The following is a 19,472-nucleotide window of genomic DNA, read 5'->3' on the forward strand; positions in this document are numbered from 1 at the left end:
ATCTTCCTTCATCTTCCACAGGTTGTCCAGGTTGAGCAAATTTGCTTGATTTGCTTGGTTCGATTATAGCCCCTTGTAGATCGCTCCAAGTGGCAACATCGCCTCTTTCGCAAATCTAACATTCTTGGTCTGCGTAAAGCTCTCTATCACTCCTATGCCATTAAACCTTCCCCAGCCACTCTCTTTCCATCCGCCATGCGGTAAATTATGCTGATCATGAATCGTCATACCGTTGATATGCACCGCTCCACTCTCCAGCTTCTTAGCTAATTCTAATGATTCCTTGAAATCTCGCGAGAATATCGAAGACGATAATCCCGTGGTATGGGAGTTCGCATATTCCAATATATCGCTTGTAGATCCGAATGTGTGCAAAGAGAGAAGAGGGGCAAAGGATTCTTCGCGATATAAGTGTGTTTCTGATGTAAGGGAAGTAAGGATGGTAGGTGGGAAAGCACTTGATGGTGTTGTTCCGGAAGTAGAAGAGGCGTTGGTAGCGGATGCTGCGTATAGTATTTTGGCGCCCTGATCATTTCCCGCTGATCAGCCTGCATTGCCCTCGGATATTTCCGATCGAGATTGACCACTGGAGGAGTGCAGATGCCATCACTCACCCCTCTCACCGCATCATCGTACATGCTTCTTGCTCCGTCCCCAGACCCGGCTCGTACCATTTCCATCCCTTCATCCCACCGGGCCTCTTCAGCAGTCTGCTTCAATACCTGCTCGAAGTCTGCCGCGATATCCGAATGCACGAGGACCTGCTCGGTCGACATACACACTTGACCAGAATTGAAAAATGCCCCAAACAAGATCTGCAAATGAGATATTCCCCATCTCAGCCGCCATATGATCATTGAATGAGAGTCAGACTGGCGACTTACGTTGTTCGCGGCAAGCTTGAGATCTGCATCAGGCAGAACGATAGCTATTGATTTTCCACCTAATTCCATCACGGAGGGTCTGTGTAGCATTGACCGTCAATTCGACGCTCGGACGAGACTCGTGCAAGATCAATTGTTTGCAGTTGCTCACTTCAGATGCTCTCCGCATTTGGCAGCTAAGATCTTGCCCAGCCGGACCGAGCCGGTGAAATTGATCATCTAAAGTCATCCAACATCAGCCGTAGTCAAGCGATCCAGATCCAGCTCCCTGTTCATGGTCAAAGGTGAGATGAAGTACCTTGACATCTCGATGGGCTATGATCTGCTCCACTCTATCAGGGGCGTCTTTTTCTGCGAAATGCAACGTCTGCAAGGCACCCTTGGGCAGACCTGCATCTTCGAAGAGCGGCGCGAGAAGACCGAAGAACTGAGGTAGAAGCCGTGAAGCTGAGATCGGAGCCATTGCCGGCACGTCAGCCACACCCTCGGAGAAAGGCAATCTTAATGGCTCACCTCGAAGTATGACAGTATTACCACAAGCGAGGGGATATGCTAGTTGCGTGGTAATTCTCAGCTTCAAGAACTAACGACATGACACCTGAGTCTGACAGATGGAGGTTTTCGTTGAGAAGGCGAAGAAGCTCACCTATACTTCTCATAGCTAACGTCAGGGGATAATTGAAAGCTGGTATACTAAGCACCGGACCGTATGGCTGGCGAAGCACCATCGAGAAGCTATCGTCTTTCGTCTGGGGTATAGCGCCCTACTCAGTTGTACTAGCTTTCAGTGAGGCTTTCTGTTGGTTGGTCGGATCGAAATAAGACTAGCCAAGCTCACCTCGACTGATATCGCTCTTGTACGCAGGTAAATCGCACAAATCAGCAAGAATACGGGTATAATAGGGACGAAATCCGACTCACGTATTCGCTGCTCCTTCTAGCAGGTGCGCCGCCGACATCTGATCTCCACCTATGACTATATCCGCGAACGGCGCATCGGCTCGCAGAGCTTCTGTGAATGTATCTTTACGATCTGTCATCAATCGGCCGACCTATGTCGCACAAGCGCGATGGTCTATCGCTTGAGCGTCTTTCTCAACTTCAAAACTTCTGGCAGATGTTGGGTGGGACAAGACTATGTTGTACGCACATTCTGTAATATCCCTTTCCTCTCCCAGCCATTTACGTCCCTCCAATCCTCAAAGGCCTTCTTCGATCCTTGTATGGCCCGTCGCCTATATCAACCAGACTTCAGCGGACGTTTTCAGACAAGGAGGGGAACGCGATCCAGAGAGATACGGATTGACATGGCGTGAATATTGGCAGTACGAGCTTACGTCTCGTCTTCACCTGCAACAACCACCTCGCAGATATATTCTCCCGTCCTCGGGTGTCTATGTATCACTGAGCCGCCAGAGCAAGAGGTTACAGCTTGACCATTTAACCATAACGGTACGCGCGGTAGCTTTTCCGTATTCGCGCTCAGTGCTGAGGTGGTAAATGTCCGCCGCGAAGCGTGATGGCTGACAATGACGAGCGACATTGATCCTCGGATCACAGGCATCTTGGGGGACTGAGCGTGGATATGGGAACGAGACGATGTGTTGTATTGTATTATGACAAGGGATGAATATGGATGCGATCAATGTGCTAGCTAGTTATCGGACGTTCAAAGGTGCGTCAAGTTATGCCGAACGAGCGTGCCTGGAATTCCCGATCAGGTTAATCTCATGGCGGCCGTGAGATAAAGGATCGCCATCACACCTCGGCCTTCGGACAAGGTGTAGAGTAGATACTGATCCTGTGCACTTGAAGACTTACAGTACAGCAGGCGAGGCTATATAAGACTCAATACACCTGGACACCTGATCAGACTATTTCTTTGCCATGCGTCGCATGGAACCACGAAGTTGACCATACAGAAGCGAAACGTTACAAAACCATTCATTCGAGATCAAGTCAAGTCAGATCGTATTATGACTCTCTGGACATTCATCGGTCGACAATGGACTCGACTACCTCCTCCGCCCAAGGGAGAGTATCTGAAGGGCAAGGTAGTTCTCATCACGGGTGCTAATTCAGGTAGGTCCCATTCCACTCTTGAAAAGATCAATGCGTTCAAATACTCATTTGCTGTTTCCCGAAATGTTCATCTCATGCGGTTGGAATAAGGTATCGGCCTGGAATCCGTCAAACACTTCTGTACGGCTTCCCCTGCGTTATTGATCCTTGCAGTACGATCCATCGAAGCCTCTGAACGGGTCCTGGCGGAACTCCAATCTCTCCATACAGACCTCAAAGGCGAGGTCATTTCGCTCGATCTGAATGAAATGGAGAGTATCAAATCATTGCCCTCACGATTGAGGGAAAGGGGGATTGAGACGATTGATATATTGATCAATAATGCTGGGTAAGTCGGAAACCGGACTCCGCTCATGGGTTGAGCTTACTCCCATTGTGCATTATGAGATGAGTGAAAGACGAGCTGAATTGATTGTTAACCGATTTGAACGGATTAGGATCAATCCTGGAAATGAGGCTAAGCCTGCTGAGATCACTAAAGACGGGTACGAAAAGACGTGAGTTACTCAAAGTCTAAGGTATCTTGTGACAAACTTGTAGGTGTTGCGCTGATTCTGTGTGTTCGAAATTTTGCATTTGTGGTAGATTCCAGACGAATGTCTTGGCTCCAGTATTACTGTCTTACACGCTTCTACCTTTCCTCAAACAGACGTCATCCCCTTTGATCAAGTCTAAGCCCAAGATAATTTTCCTTGGATCGGGATTGCACGCGACATGCAACAACCAGCCTATCGTCGACGCTGTAGAAAGGGAACAATCGATCGTCGAGATATTCAACAGAGAAGAAGGGTTCGACAATAAACAGATATACGGAAGATCAAAGGTGAGTAGACTTCATCAGTTTTGTCTGGTTGTTGAATGGTCTGTAGTGCAATTGTGATGTCAGTGGAAATGTACTGAGCTGACGGACTGAGATTGAAATGATGGTTTAGCTTCTTTTACATATGTTCACTCGACAATTGATCGAGACACTCGTCGATACATCAATCATCACCGTCTCCCCGGGTTTAGCGATCACGAACCTGGGCAGGGATTTCAAGATGTCGATAGGCTTTGTGATCTTCGGTGCGCCGTTCATGCTTCTGAACGCTAGAAGTGCAGAGAAGGGAGCGAGGAATCTTACGAGTGCTGTAGCGAGTGCGGAGCAGAGTTACGATGTGAGTGTTAATCCTTTAAACGATGTCCTTCGCCCAGAGGTCAGCAGATAGAGTAAAGAGACAAACGGGCAGTCAAAGATTATGTCGCTGACGTATGTGTGTTGGTCGGCATGGTTTCGTAGTACTGGGCAGAGTGCGGACCGTCTTATTCGGAGAGTAGTTGGTTATCCTCTGGACAAGGCGTGAGAGCTAGTAAAGCGTTTTATAAGGAGATGATTGATGAGATCGAGAAGATTAGTCCGGGTGTCACGAAGGCAGTGGTAGCGTCATGAACTCTTTCAATCGTAAATTATACATTGAGCATTTTGCATTGTACTCTGAATATGTAGTATGAGCTGTGTGTACGATGCTAGAAGGGAACAAAGTGAATTGGAGTAGCTATTGATTCAGTCCATAGTCAGCATAGCCCATCTTGCATCGAAAGAGGAAGAGGACGATTGGTATGAAAGAATGAATGAATGTATGGATGTGTCGGCCACAGTATGATGTTCAGAATTTTCAGTGTGTATTATTTTGTATGCCTCGTCGTAACTCTTACAGAGTGTACTCGGTGGGTTGAAGATAATTTGTTCATCTTTGTCATACTGTGACCAAAGCAGAAGGAGAGATTGGAGACGCAAATTGATGAGAAGGAGCAAGGTCTACTCACAATGAGATGCCTACAGTCGTGTACTTGAGCCGTATCGATAAGCGACGAGAAGATTACAAGAAGGAAAGAAGAAGAGGAAGACTAGATAGAAGGGGCTTTCGTATTTTCGCTTCCAAGGTTCAGAAATTTCGTGCATTCGTGACAGCTGATATATGACTTTACTTATTTGTGCGACCCACAATCCAACCCACGCGTGGTCTTTTCTCTTTACTCTAATTACTCGTAGTGACGCGACGCACTTTTGGAAGGGCCAGGAAAAGACAAAAAGACCCTGATCATAGCATAATCCATCCTACAGACGCACATTTCACTATCAGACAACAGCCCATAGATACTGTAGTCAGTCATCAAGTCAAGTGCATGTTGTTATGATCTGGACTGTAGAGTAATAAAAACATAGAAAAGCATAGAACAGAAGATCCCAAAACCCCCACACTGTTTGGGGAAACGCTCGCTGGAAAAAGTCATTCAGGAGGAAAAAGAAAAGGAAAAGGTCCGAGCGGAGATCAACGACAATCTGTCTCTCCATTCGCGTCTTGAGACTTCAACAATTGCAAGGATTCTGCTCCAACTACACATTTCAATTCAATCGAAGACTACCGGACGACTCGACTGCTCAGTAAGATTGCCGACTTGACCGGCAACCTCAATCACGTCGACCGCATCAAGTTACCTCCGGCCTCGCAGCTAAACGTTGAGGTCGAGCTTGATCAGACGCGCACATACCATATCTGTACCCCTATCACCGCAGAATAAACGACAAAGGACGTTCACTGGATTCAACGTACGGCATACTACCTAATTCTGGACCTTGACTTGGGAAAGAAATCAACAATACGCGTCAGCTCGAGCATGTCCTGCTTAGAATATAGACTAGAGATATAGATAGACTGTATTGGAACCGAAGCTCATCAACGACAACGCGACTCTGATAGTCACAACACGATCTTCGCTTGGCCTTGTCAGTGCTCAAGTCAAAGAGACCTGCTGATCACGACGTTTGGCAAGGAAAAGTACAAGGAGATAAAGGGACCTCAAGCTACAGCTCAGCATCGCCTCTACCTTTGATCAGAAAGAAAACATCCAAAAAACACATTCACACGTCTCACGCAATATCGACATCCAACGTTATCATACATACATATATCCCTCGACAAAGGCACACCTCACTCAGATACATAGCATACTAGCATACGGGTCCGATGATTAGCATAGTCAATAACGCAAGAACAAATTAGACTTCATAGATACCTCAGAAATGTCATCTTCCATGCCTCTTGATGGACCCTCCTCGTCTTCCTCACATGCTCATTCACCATCCATAGTCGCCTTCCCGATCCCTCATCCTAGCTCACCGTCAATAGAGAATCAACCTCCAACTCCTAGACCCACCACCACCTCATCGACTTCTGCACCGACGGTCCTATCACCTCGCGTGCCCTCTCCTTCAAATATCCCTACACCCACCAGTATGAATGGACAATCATCGACTCTCTTGAAAGGAAGTGACACTCCAACGACTAAGACAGGCGACAGCCTACCGAATTTGGGTGATCTGGACGCGAAGTGCGGGGGTTGTCATGAGGTCATCGATCAGGAGAGCGGGGGTGTTGTGGTCGCGTTCGGGTAAGATGACTTCTGATCCATCGTTCCCGTCGCTCGCGGCCAAGACTCCAGCTCCAGTGATCGAATGTCAACTGATCATGATCTGTTCCCTTAACAGGTCGTCACTATGGCATGTCGACTGCTTCAAATGTGCAAAATGCAAGAACAAGGTATCGGCAGATACGAATCTATTGCTTCTTTCGGATGGTAGTCCAGTGTGCGGAAATTGCTCCTATCAAGTAAGTTGCATCTCCATTGCCCTTGTTGCGGAGTTGACGACCTGCCTTGCAGTGCTTTGTTTGTAAACAAGCGATAACGGAAGAAGCTATCATGACTGGAGACGAGTCATATCATGCCCATTGTTTCACCTGTAGAACGTGTAAAAGGCGTATAGAAGAGCTGGTATTTGCCAAGACCAGTCAGGGGATATATTGTATGGTAAGTGCTCGACCTGTTACTTCGCTAGCCTAGATTATGTCAGTTGACGCTGTCGAATCAGGCATGTCATAACGAACGAGTGGCTCGGAGTCGACGTCATGCCGAGCACAAACGGCAGAAACAAGCTCGGAAAGAGGAGCGGGAACGAGAAAGGAGAGAAAGGAATATCGATGGAGGTGATAGAGACCGTGAAAAGAAGAGAGAGGATGAAGCTCCGCAGCAGCATGAAATCGCCTCTCCAATACCGATACCCGCTGGAAACTTTTTGCAGTCGACACCAGGTATCCCTTCCTCGATGTCTCTTGCCCAACTTGCCAACTCGCCTATCGGTTCCCCTTCGGCTACACCGAATTCTTTCAACTCTGGCAAATTCGACACGCCATATAACGGAACTGGAGTTTCGAATGCTGGAGATGCTTTCGAAGACGCCTCTGAACGGGATTCTTCAAGGGAGCGTGAAAAGGACAAACCCAGAGATCTGAGTGTGGACAGACCAATACAAAGATCGACCTCACCGGCGGATCGACGAGTGATAGATGCTGAAAACATGCCATTGCCTTCGTCCCCTTCAGATCCCAATCGCGGTGTACCCCACAGTAGATCTTTGGACTCGGAACACGCCACTCAAGGTCGCCCATCAGGTCATGCACCGAGCCCATCATTGGGTTCATCTCGATCTCTCAACGCTTCATCTCCTGTACCAACGGCTGGACCATCGGGCAGACAACAGGGACAGAACGTAGGACTCGGTGTGGGTCCAGTGGGCTTAAATGTGCCAACTAGTAAAGCGGAACGCCGAAGATCAATCAATCCAGCTATGACATTCAATATGGACGCTCAGAATTCGACTTTCAATGTTGAGCCCAGGATGTCTCCTTTGCCCCCTTCACCTCTGCGAGCCTCATTCACCGATCTTCAGGAGCAACAGCAGCAGCAGCAGCAGCAACAACAACAGCAGGGTCAAGGACTACAGCCGCTAAGATCGCCTACTACTCCATCACCATCTCCTGGAAATGACATGTTCCCCTTCAGAGAACGTCAGCTTTCGGCTGGAGGCGGACGAACGGCACCTGATCAGGGCAGTACTAGCTCTGGGCCACCTCCAAGAACCAGCTCTCTACCTGATCAGCTGGCCAACAGCCGCTCTAGACCGCTAGCGACTATTGAGGACGAGGACTCTGCCGGTACTGGATCTAGGAAATCAAGTATAGACAACAATGCTTTCTCGTCTGGCTTACCCTCGAAGCAACCCTCCAACAACCAATTATCGGAAGGAGCGGTATCTACTCCTCGTCTGAACGCTCCTAATCTTCCACCTATGTCCTTCAGCTTGTCCGACCCTGACTTCGCCGTCATATTGAACAATATAGATCAATCACCGACCAAGAAAGATAAGATGGATCCTAAGTCTGGTGAATCAGTCATAACAGTAAAAGCAGATGACGGTTCAGAAGAGACCGCTATGGAAGGAACTGGACCGTCTTCGCCGCTATCAACGAACAATGATGCTACCTCACCTTCTTTGGCCAGATCCCCTCACATGGATATGCTATCATCTGCAGCTACTCCTGCTACACATGCTGCAGTGGAATCGTCGGGATCTTTGGACGCCATCAGTCGATCACCATCACGATTGAGGTTATCTCCGAATGATCAAGTTCAAACTCCTCAAATGCTGCGGATTAGACAGCCTTCGGCGGACAGTACTATATCGATCAATTCTCGATATGGCAACGGGGATGGATCATTCAACACACTTGTTGAGCTTGTTGCTGGAGCAAAGCATCGCGGCGAAGACAAGATCGAAGTTGACCTGAGTGTGCTCAGTGGGGTCATACAGGAGATAGAGGATCTGAGAGATACGATAACGGGTCTGAAGAATAAGTACACAGGCGCGAAGGTGAGAGATTTTGATCCTTTCGAATATGAGCAGTTGCTGCTCTGTTCAAGTTGTTCAATGAACAAATGCTAACGATAACATCATTCCGTCATCTTAGCGTACGAGTCAGCAATACTCTGAAGGGCTCACAATCGCAGGGGAAGAATATGATAAGGAGTTGGCTCACAGGCGAGAACTGGAAGCTGAGGTGTCTCGCTTGCGAGCTCAAGTTCACTCCCAGACTGCTCGACTGAGTGTGATCTCCGGTGACGAACGTCGAGCAGAAAATATGCGACGCAGGAGTAACGATCTAGCGAATAGTTTGACTGGGCTAGAAAGAGATATCTCCAGGTTGAGAGCTCAACGAGATATGTCGCTTGCCGAAGTGGAAGAACTGCATGCCAGACGTGCAAGGTGAGTCTGAACATCCATGACCTGCAATGCAGATGAAGATTGGTACCATCGTTATGTGCTGATTGGCTATCGCTGGACAGCGTTGAATCGTCCGCCGGCGACGATGCGGCTTCTTCCTTGAGCCGATCATTGACTAATCGACTAGACACTATCAAAGAGCAATATCGAGAAGAGCTGGAACCACTCACAGCTCAACGGGAGGCACTTCAACGTGAGATAGCCGAGCTGCGAGAAACGAAAGAATCATTCTTGGAAGAATCGGCCGCTCTCGCAGCCAAGAACGAGGAGTTGGCCGAATTGAATGCTTCTCTATCACGCCAAGCAGAGTCCGTACAAGATCACTTGAGCAGGATACGACCCCCTACGATATTCAGCAACCTTTCTGGTGTCGGCAAGAATGGCTCATCCGGTAACAACCGAACTCATCCATCTGGATCTCCTTCGTTATCTTCGTTGGCTACGTCCGCAACGTTACAAGAGGTTCCGGAGGAGACGGCTCGAGTTGTGAAAGTGACTAAACCTGAACCACTGATTGAAGCTGCACCGGCTCGACGATTCAAGTGGTACAAATCCTCCAAGGGGCCGGACTCGTCTTCTACCTCTGCGTCAATCTCGAAACCGCTAAATCTGCCCACGTCCAATCGAAATCCGGGCTTAGGTGTCAACATGTCTGGAGCAGGTAATGGTCAGCCGAATGGTAATCTACAAAGACCATCAACTGAATTTGGCCTGAGGGATCATACTTTTGCGCAACATTCGACTATGCGATTGACGAGGTGCGAGCTCTGTCAAGAAAAGATGTGGGGTCTGCAGGAAGTCAAATGTTCATGTGAGTCATCCTTCGGATTACGATTGGAAGTGGACCAGCGAACTGATGGCTGATTGACTTCCACGTTGACTTTGAATCATAGCTTGCGGTATAGTCTGTCATTCGAAATGCGCGGAGAAGTTGCCCAGAAGTTGTACGGGAAGTAGGAATGGTACGATCGAAAACCTTGATGGACCTTTACGTGAGTCTTTGACTTGTCGAGACCGGCACTAGTAATAATCCAGCTGATTGTTTGCACTTGACAGCTCCCTCGATGTTCGGCCGCGACCTGATCGAACAAGTCGGCGCCGACAAAACTACCATACCTGGAATAGTGACGAAATGTATATATGCTGTGGAGGCTGTCGGTGAGTACTCTTGCATCACCATCAATGTGTCATCCGGGCCGCTTGTCCTGATAATCGATGTGTCTCGCAGGTATGGAATACGAAGGGATATATCGAAAGACCGGGGGATCCTCTCAATCAAAACAGATCACGCAGTTATTCGAAAGAGGCGATTACGATGCGTTCGACTTGACGGATCTGGAGACTTTCAACGATATCTCGAGTGTGACTTCGGTACTCAAGACTTATTTTAGAAGTCTACCTAATCCGTTATTGACCCACGCGCTCCATGAGAGTTTCGTTGCTGCTGCTAGTAAGTCCGAATCCCGCAATCGGTCTTGTCACCATGCAAATCATGTGAATCGACCACTGATATATGCCGACTTACACAGGTATTCGAGATTCCAATAACAAGCATTCGGCATTATGTGCCTTGCTGAAAGAACTACCTAAAGAGCATTACGATACATTGCAAGTCTTGATGTTACATCTTAACCGAGTGACGGCTCAATCAGGGGTGAATCTCATGACGTCCCAAAATCTAGGTGTGGTCTTTGGGCGTGAGTTGCAGAAACCTTTTGTACCATCTTATGCGAGGTGAAAAGTGCTGATACGACGATTGTGCTTGTTTCTTTAGCAACTCTGATGCGATCTGCGGATCCGAATAGAGAGTTCGGGGATATGGCAGGCAAAGCCCTGAGCGTACAGTGGATGGTGGATAATGCCCCTCAGGTGTTCGTGGATCGGGACTAAGCCTACTCAGCCACTATGCTGTAGTGGAAGCCGGGGTACCTCGCATCGTTCTAGGACAGAAAGGAAAGATAATACCATCGAGATCGTCATTTCACTCTTAACTCGCCTGCAACGTTCAACATTGCTTCTTGCTGCTGAGTGCTGGAGGATTTGTGTTCCCCTTGGACTTGTACCATCACATCCTCCTGTGTTTGATTTACTTTTTTGCACCGGTTCACTCTTATTTGAACCCTGATTAAGTTGATACCTCTTCCGAGCATATACCCGTTGCAATGATGTACTGTACTTTAGCACTTTAGCATGAACGAATGGGTTTTCTCGACGAGACTCGGATACATACATTTGCCTTTGATCGGGCATCCCCGAATCTGTTTGGTGAACTAGCTTGTCACCCTCAAAGGAGGTCCGATGTGGCCGGCGATGACAAAGACAATAGCGACGATGACGACGATGACGATGATGATACTGATGATGGCAGAAGGCTCTGTTTTCGATCTTTTGATCGAGGGAAGCACAGCAGACGATGCTATATGCTCCTTCATGTGAATAACTGTTGACTCAACTTATTACTGACACTCACTCGCACAAAGAACTAGTCGAGCTGAGTAGATCGGATCAACGCAGTATCCTTCACATCCTGTACTGCGACCCCACACACACACACACATTCACAAGATGATGACCAAGATGCCCCGCAAACGAAATGAAGATCAAGCTCGATACCTCCCGATATCTCCTGGCGATACGATCGATAGTGTCGATACATCAGGCGGCGGTCCGACAACCGACGAGAATTTTGACGATGATTCAGTCGCCATACCGTGGAAAAGACTGATACCGTTCTTCCTTCTCCGTTCAATGGACGCATTGACCTACGGCTCGATTTTCCCATTCATCATCGAATACATCACCTCCTTGCCTGTACATGTACCGCAGGACAAAATCGGATTATACGCCGGTATAGCAGAAGGTGGTTTGATGTTTGCCGAAGCGGCTGCTGCGCCTGTGTGGGCTGTTCTGGCTGATAAGTTAGGGAGAAAACGGTGCGCCACGTGGGGATTTATGATTTCTGTGATTTCTTGTGGGATGGTAGGCTTTGGGAGAAGGGTGGAATGGATTATCTTCTGGAGGATGTGCAGTGCGTCAGATCACTCCTTTGACAGTGATCATTCGCTGCATGGTCTGACTGACTGTGCTTGTGCTCCCTCGCATATCGCCTCTGCTTAGTCGGATTGAACCCGACGCCGGTGATGAGTAAAATCCTGATTACGGAGCTGACCCAGCCGACAAATCGAGAATTCATCTTCTCGATTTACTCGCCAATCTTCAACCTGGGGTATCTGGTCGGACATCTGATAGGAGGTTGGTTGGCAAGTCCGTACGGTCGATTACCATTTTGGCTGGGCGGCAACTCCGATTTCTTGAGACGATGGCCTTACGCTTTGCCTTGTTTGGTCAACTCGTTCTTGTGAGTCGATATATATTGGCTCATTATTCTGCCATTGATTGGAGAATAAAGATTTCGCGGTTGACTACAATCCTGATCCACCCCTTTTGGACAGAGGCTTGTTGGCTGTCATCAATGGACTTTTGTTCCTAGAGGAAGTGAGTCACGCTGAAGAACATATATCGTACGGTACAAGTACTTAAATGTTGGGAATCGGATCTTGCCAATAGACCAGACCACCCAGAATTCACGATGCAGAGGAGCTTGACGGGGTACCTATGTCGCGAGAAAGACCAACGACCTTTGATTTATGGAAAATGACCTTGAAGATTCCTCATTTCGTTCTCATTCTCGCCAACTTCTGCGGTAAGTGTGACATCCCCATCGTCACCCGCCCCTGCTCATTTCGAATTACACCAACTGATATTCCATTTTCATCGCTATATGTTCGTTTCAGCTTATCAATTCGGTAAGTGATCTGGTGTTAATTCCTAAATTGGAAATGAATTTTCGATGCCTACGTGAGCTGATCAATACAAATGCAAATGCGAAGCCGTCTATGCGTTTGAAGGATTATTTACGGTCTTCGCGTATACCCCAATCACGCAAGGCGGTTTAGGTTTCCCTGTACGTCCTATGCGTTGCTCAAGACGATACGACATTAAACTGAATCACTTAGTTTACGCAATCTCCCGTTCCCCTTGACAGGTCGAGATGATAGGCAGTATCATAGCTTTTACCACGCTTCTGTACATCGTCGGATCACCCATTATCATACCCCGACTGAAAAGACGTTTTGGCATACGACGATCGCTCACAATAACCGTCATTACCATACCGATCGAAGCGCTGATTGTCCCCATCGCTCAATGGTGCGCTAGAGTTGGCAGAGTCTGGACATGGGGTATTCTAGTGCTTGTTCAACTGCCCCTCAAGAATTTTCATCAGATGGGATGGCCGTCAGTAATTCCGCCCAATCTCTATTGCCAACAACGACACCGGCACGGGCTAACATAGAAGCGATTCTGTAGGATGAACGATCATCTCAATACAGCTTGCTTCGACGATTATCCTCATCTAGTCGCTACTGGAAGCGCCATCACCCTTATAGCAGGAGTGAGTCAACGAGGATACTATATCATGAATTTCCATCCGGACGGGAGATTTTTACCTACCGTATCTGACTATCTTCGTGATAATAGGCATCGGGAAGAGCTTTCGGACCAGCCATAGCAGGGTAAGTGATCATGCTCTTCTGCTCTTTCGAAGTAGGAGGACAGCCAACTGATTCTCTATTGTACACTCTATAGTTGGCTATTTTCAATTTCGACTGAATACCCACTCGCTTCATTCGGTCGTCAAATCTCGTGGATAAGCCTCTTCCTCATGACTCTTCCTCCGGTGATGTTGAGCTTATACATCCCCGATGGTCTCACCAAGGAAGATCAGACCGGCAACACGGTTCTCGAGGAAGGTGATGGCAACGCAGCCGATATCCCATTGATCGGACGAGGTTCATCTGAGGAGTCAGATGATGCTGCGAGAGAAGTGTAAGAAGATACCTATGATGCATATACAGTAGCACATACTCCCGCTTCTCCGCTTTTTACCATATAAAACCTGCATGCTCAATGACGCACTACCATCTTCCAGGCTGGCCATCGCTACCGATACTTATCAGCAGGAAGTGGTATTGTGAGTGTGTGAAAGGATGACGAGACTCACTAATTCCATGGCATACCGCTATGCGTTTCCCTCGTAGCCTCGTCTATGACTTTGATGAGACCGGCTGTATGCAGATCTAGTCAGCATCTCTCAGCAAGCTTGTACAAGCGATATGGGCATGACTGACCAGCGGATTGCTCGACAGTCACAGGTGCTTTGTCCCACCCTCTATGTTGGGCGGTCAGATTACCCATACCTCTGGAAGTCCACAATGTACCGAATCAGCTCGTTCTTCAAAGGTCATGCTTAGTACCAGAAGTTGGTGACTTACGTAGCTACCCAGCCTGGGCATATAGGGAAAATAGTCAATTCAGGATGTTCGAAATGAGCATATCGAGCCTGTTTCACACCACAATGCCAAGTAGCATCACGTCAGTGGTCTGCTACTATTGGTGATTTAATGGCAACCTTCAAGCTCCGCACTTGCCAGGTAGGTAGCTCCGATCTAACGAGCAACTAGTCAGCACTGATTCCCCAAGACTGATCTAAGGAGTGATTTGAAGCGTGTGTCGACTTACTTTAGTGATACCATAACAGACATTCTGTTTGTCCGGTATCCTATCGAGCATAGCTGCAGACGAAGAGATGAAAACGAATTTGCTTCCAGGCTGCAAAAGAGGTATACAAGCCTGGAAGAATAACAGGTATCCCTTGACGTTGACCCGCCAGTGATCTTCAAAAGCTTGAGGATCGATATTTTCGATGCGAGACATGGCTTTGGGCGTCAGAATACCTGCACTAGATATCGCCTATGGTAAAGTGTGTATCGTTAGAAATATGAGATGAATACGTATGAGCTCTAAATGAGCTTCGATGACATTGGACATTCCTGTTCGAGAATTGTACTCACGATATCGAATTTGGTTATACCGTGCTTCGATTTCAATTCTTCAATCGCGCGTTTCGGACTATCGACATCCGTGACATCCATGTTGACAGTTATGGCTTTACTGCCTTCACCAGTGGGTATGTCGCCGACGTTCTCAGCGGAAGGAAGGACCGTCCCTATCACTGTGTAGCCCGGACGAGCAGAGTACTGCTTGAACAATCCCAGACCGACACTACAAACCGGCAGACGTAATTTCATACATCATTTAATCGATTTGTAGAAAGCGCGAGTTGGAGAAGCGGTACAAGTTCGACTCACCCCCTGTTTACTCCTGAGATGATCACCACTGTCATAATGCGATGCTTGTTTGTCCTTCTACTTCTGCCTGCCAGTGGGAATGAATACAGTACTAGATGTGAAGAACACCGTGCAGCTCTCACCCCAATTGTTACCAATTATACGAATACATCCTATGCACAATATACTGCTGACATGAACGCTTATCATGTCGCGTACATCGATCGGCGTCTTTTCCCGGAGTACACTCACGTGAGCAAAGCGAAGCGATCTAAGCGAGTCTGACTGCGGCCGTCGGCGACCAGTTCGAACCCGCTCGTAAAGCGATACGATCGAGAACCCACAGTAACCTTGGCGATTGTGGGATGTATGCATGATCAATGGCTGGATAATCACCTTGAGGGGTATTTCATGGGAGCGAAAATCATTGAGGCAAATATGGGACTTCTTGATGCAATCGTCTGCGAGTAGTGCGCGCAAATTCAGTTACTATACTATCAAGCTGCACTGATGTCAACTCAACTCAAGCAAGTGAGTAGATGGGCAAACAGATCGTAAATTCACGGCTGACCCTCGATGTGTAGGTGTACGAGACGGCTTCGAAAGCCATTCAAGCAAAGCAAGCAGATCTAAAAGATGTTTCGGTATTCTTGTCAGATAATCCGGAGATAGCTAATGAAGAATATCAAGCGCATGACAAGATTACCGCCTACTTGGAAAAAGAAGGATTCGAAGTGACCAAGGCATACAAAATTCCTACCGCCTTTCGAGCCTCCTACACCAACGGGGTCGGCGGTCGGACATTTGGCCTGAATTCTGAGTATGATGCTCTACCAGGGATAGGCCATGGCTGTGGTCATAACCTCATTGCCATCTCCGGCGTTGCTGCTCTGCTGGGAATGAGAGAAGCTATGAAAAAGCATGATATACCTGGAACAGTGGTATTGCTGGGTACACCGGCCGAGGAGATCGGTACTGGAAAACCAGCATTGATCAGCGCTGGAGCTTGTACGTGATATCCTCTCACGGGCAATCTCGTTCCGCATAGCCTCTGAGTAGGCGTCAGACTCAGCTAACCTGACCTGACCTGTACATTCGGATTTTTGCAGACAAGGAGATGGACGCCTGCATGATGTTACACCCTGGAAAGGTCCCGATTCACAACAGCGCCATCTCAGCTGCTTTTGCACACTGTGCAGTAGTAGTGGAGTATTTCGGAAAACCGGCTCATGCGGCTGCTCTCCCTTGGCAAGGTGTCAATGCTCTGGACGCGGCCGTGGCAGCTTACAATGGGGTCGCTACAGTGCGTCAGCAGCTTGAGCCTGATGTCAGAATTCATGCGATCATAACCAATGGTGGCTCTGCAGTTAACGGTGAGTACATCGATTGTTGGTTGCCTTCCATTGCTCGAGGACTGACACGAAGGATAATGAACAGTGATACCCGAATATACCTCTTCAAAATACATGATTAGGTCCCTGTCATCGGTCGGCGTGGAGAAACTCAAAGTCAAGATAGAACAGGTCTTGAAGTGAGCATTTCAACGTTGTTCCATTGTGATCGACTGCTTAATAATGATGACCCGGCCTGTAGAGCCGCAGGCATGGCTACGGGCTGTGAAGTCAAAACCACATGGCAACATGTTGTGAAAGATCTGCATCATTCCGAAGGCCTTGGCGATGCTTACAAGGAGGCCATGGAAGAGTTGTTCCCCGAACACAAGGTACAGTGTGCTTACGGTGTGTACGTAGGAGGTGGAAGTACGGATTTCGGAAATGTTACGTGAATTTTACGTCCTTTCTCTGATCAATGCTCTGCGAGGTTGACTGCTTGTGGGGTACATGAGCTGATGTAATTATTGCTGCAACGCACAACAGCTACGAGTTGCCGGCTTGTCATCCGCATTTTGGTATTGTTCCCCAAGTAGGACGAGGCCAACATACTGCGGAGTTCGAACAAGCCGCTAGAACGGATGTAGCACACAAAGAGACGTATCAAGCCGCTACTGGTGTCGCTGCGACCGGCTTGAGGTTCTTGTCCGATGATATCTACGCCAAAGATGTAAATGTAGATTCTGCCCCACATCAACGTCCATTGCCAAATCGTTCTCGCTGACCGATCTATCAGACAATATCTCACTGGCAAAATGATTTCCCCGATGGTCGGTAGTGATCCCTTGCATCCGCTCCACTATCCGATAGCTCTTAAATCAATATCTTATGCATAATGAACTCATTGTTTGACACGTGGTGTGATCTGAACTCCGGCTACTGTACTTTGCGTTGCGGCTGACCTTCATCAAGTTCATTCGAATGATGTTATCTTTGGTGTCTTGCTAAGTTACTGTCCGTAGCGTGGGTTGACCCATGCTGATTCTGTCTGGTCCGCGCACGATACACGGCTGGCAGATAGGAATGCTGTATTGACATTTGAAATGAATTTTTCGTGCACGTGAAGCAGGATCGGTCCGCTCGCTTCCGTCGGTCGCTAAAGCCATCGGATTTCGCCAGCGATATACACCATGGATATAACCGATAACACACAGTATAAGAGAGTCAGGTTATGGTATCTAGCTGTTTCTATAACAAGAATCTATTTCAAGCCGAGTTCTCCACTACGATAAGCCCGAACACAAGCTCACAATGAGTGAATACACCGTTCATACCTCTACCTTGTTCGATCCCAAGAGACTCGCATGGCTGGAGAATGTCTCAATCACTGTCAACAAGATTAATGGACTGATTGTGAAAGTTACGGAGAGGAAGGGCAAAGATACTGAGGTAAAGGACGGAGACATCGATCTGAGGGGTAAGGTAGTGCTGCCTGGCTTGGTGGACGCCCATACGCACATATTCTTGCATGCCTATGCGTGAGTGCTGTCCCAGTCGTTGCTTTCAAGACGTGGTACAGTCCCAAAAGTGCTGATCTTCGCGACTTCCCAGAGAAAACCCATCTGTCAATCAGAAACGAGATGAGAGTTTCGTGGAAAGGATCATTCGAGCTACAAATCATTGTCGTATTGCTTTGCTTTCTGGTTACACGACATACCGGTGAGCCAATAAAGCTTTCTTCGGGACTCGCTGAGTGCCTCTCGACTTCGGAGGATGGCTGATTGCTACTCTATACCACAGTGACCTCGGTTCGGAGTCAATGAAGGAAGCTGACGCCAATGTGCGTGATGCTATCAACCGTGGCTTGATGCCTGGCCCAAGGCTCTTCGTTGCGACTAGAGTCATTGCGTCTACGTTGGCTTACGAACCAAGAAATGAGAATCATATTGGAGGAACGTGTATGCCAGCCGGTTGTGACTCGGCAGATGGTCCGGATGAGCTTAGAAAGGCCGTTCGTCGACGTATCGGGTACGGAGCAGATCTTATCAAGGTTTATGCCGATTACAGACGACGGATCATGCGATTCCCGCCCAAACAACAACATCCATATGTCACCGAAATCAACATTCTCCCAGATGATCCCAATCCCGACCACAATGTATTCTCGGATGAAGAACTGAGAGCGATCGTCGAAGAAGCGAGGATGGCCAAAGCTCCTTGTGTGGCCCATGCTCATACAGAAGAAGGTGTCATCGCATCCTGCAAGGCTGGAGTCGACTGCATCGAGCATGCATCGAGAGTCGGTGATGCCGGTTTGAAAGCTATGTTGGATGGCGACGTCATGATGTGCCCTACTCTGTCAGTGGTCGAATTCATGCACGTCAAGCATTTCCCCGAAATTCTGAAAACAGTCAAGAAAGCTTTCGACATGGGTATTAGAATCGCCGCTGGTGGTGACACGGGAACATTCCCTCATGGGGAGGGGGTTAGAGAGATCGAACTATTGATCCAAGCCGGATTACCACTTGAAGAAGCTATCAAGTCCGCCACTCTTCGAGGATGGGAGAGCTGTGGTGGGGATCTCTGTGGACGAAGATTCGGTTGGTTTGAAGAAGGATGTGCGGCAGACATCATTGCGCTCGACTCTGACCCTCGGACCGATAAGAACGCTTTCAGGAAAGTCGACTTTGTCATGAAGGATGCGACAGTCTGGAAGCAAGCTGGACAAGGTCAAGGTATGCTGGAGATAGGTACACCTCAAAGGGGAAATTACTTGACCAAATTTGGCTTGGACGCGGAACAATCGTGGTAGCTATTCACTATATGC

At 48.1% G+C, this 19,472-nt stretch overlaps 7 protein-coding genes across 7 annotated transcripts; 5 read left to right on the top strand and 2 right to left on the bottom strand.

Annotated features, from left to right (window-relative positions):
• Positions 1-63: 63 nt before the first annotated feature.
• On the bottom strand, positions 64-2,448 carry I303_107273 (uncharacterized protein; the record flags this gene model as incomplete). The annotated part of the gene is made up of 11 exons (XM_018409955.1): positions 64-525; positions 615-815; positions 885-963; positions 1,036-1,103; positions 1,183-1,331; positions 1,398-1,436; positions 1,531-1,648; positions 1,723-1,738; positions 1,806-1,936; positions 2,035-2,119; positions 2,222-2,448. 11 exons carry the CDS (start codon positions 2,446-2,448, stop codon positions 64-66), a joined length of 1,575 nt encoding a protein of 524 aa, XP_018260958.1.
• A 412-nt stretch (positions 2,449-2,860) lies between these two features.
• I303_107274 (uncharacterized protein) lies at positions 2,861-4,395 on the top strand (the record flags this gene model as incomplete). The annotated part of the gene is made up of 6 exons (XM_018409956.1): positions 2,861-2,966; positions 3,057-3,294; positions 3,404-3,463; positions 3,552-3,789; positions 3,899-4,123; positions 4,246-4,395. The coding sequence occupies 6 exons, from the start codon at positions 2,861-2,863 to the stop codon at positions 4,393-4,395; spliced, it is 1,017 nt and encodes a 338-aa protein (XP_018260959.1).
• A 1,635-nt stretch (positions 4,396-6,030) lies between these two features.
• Positions 6,031-11,016, top strand: I303_107275 (uncharacterized protein; the record flags this gene model as incomplete). The annotated part of the gene is made up of 12 exons (XM_018409957.1): positions 6,031-6,398; positions 6,496-6,616; positions 6,669-6,815; positions 6,877-8,715; positions 8,813-9,108; positions 9,189-9,713; positions 9,819-9,937; positions 10,020-10,118; positions 10,183-10,284; positions 10,355-10,576; positions 10,656-10,823; positions 10,901-11,016. 12 exons carry the CDS (start codon positions 6,031-6,033, stop codon positions 11,014-11,016), a joined length of 4,122 nt encoding a protein of 1,373 aa, XP_018260960.1.
• Positions 11,017-11,874: 858 nt separating this feature from the next.
• I303_107276 (uncharacterized protein) lies at positions 11,875-14,017 on the top strand (the record flags this gene model as incomplete). The annotated part of the gene is made up of 10 exons (XM_018409958.2): positions 11,875-12,154; positions 12,244-12,484; positions 12,579-12,621; positions 12,694-12,829; positions 12,921-12,932; positions 13,017-13,090; positions 13,172-13,422; positions 13,495-13,579; positions 13,666-13,700; positions 13,774-14,017. The coding sequence occupies 10 exons, from the start codon at positions 11,875-11,877 to the stop codon at positions 14,015-14,017; spliced, it is 1,401 nt and encodes a 466-aa protein (XP_018260961.2).
• Positions 14,018-14,187: 170 nt separating this feature from the next.
• On the bottom strand, positions 14,188-15,370 carry I303_107277 (uncharacterized protein; the record flags this gene model as incomplete). Its single annotated transcript, XM_065969536.1, has 7 exons — positions 14,188-14,252; positions 14,316-14,386; positions 14,460-14,527; positions 14,616-14,633; positions 14,707-14,937; positions 15,039-15,249; positions 15,336-15,370. The coding sequence occupies 7 exons, from the start codon at positions 15,368-15,370 to the stop codon at positions 14,188-14,190; spliced, it is 699 nt and encodes a 232-aa protein (XP_065825608.1).
• Positions 15,371-15,824: 454 nt separating this feature from the next.
• I303_107278 (uncharacterized protein) lies at positions 15,825-17,429 on the top strand (the record flags this gene model as incomplete). Its single annotated transcript, XM_018409961.1, has 6 exons — positions 15,825-15,845; positions 15,899-16,322; positions 16,424-16,687; positions 16,752-16,845; positions 16,908-17,096; positions 17,192-17,429. 6 exons carry the CDS (start codon positions 15,825-15,827, stop codon positions 17,427-17,429), a joined length of 1,230 nt encoding a protein of 409 aa, XP_018260964.1.
• Positions 17,430-17,956: 527 nt separating this feature from the next.
• Positions 17,957-19,457, top strand: I303_107279 (uncharacterized protein; the record flags this gene model as incomplete). Its single annotated transcript, XM_018409962.1, has 3 exons — positions 17,957-18,183; positions 18,257-18,364; positions 18,446-19,457. The coding sequence occupies 3 exons, from the start codon at positions 17,957-17,959 to the stop codon at positions 19,455-19,457; spliced, it is 1,347 nt and encodes a 448-aa protein (XP_018260965.1).
• Between the last annotated feature and the right edge of the window lie 15 nt (positions 19,458-19,472).

The sequence above is a fragment of the Kwoniella dejecticola genome, chromosome 9, assembly GCF_000512565.2.
Source record: "Kwoniella dejecticola CBS 10117 chromosome 9, complete sequence".
NCBI classification, from domain to species: Eukaryota; Fungi; Basidiomycota; class Tremellomycetes; order Tremellales; family Cryptococcaceae; genus Kwoniella; species Kwoniella dejecticola.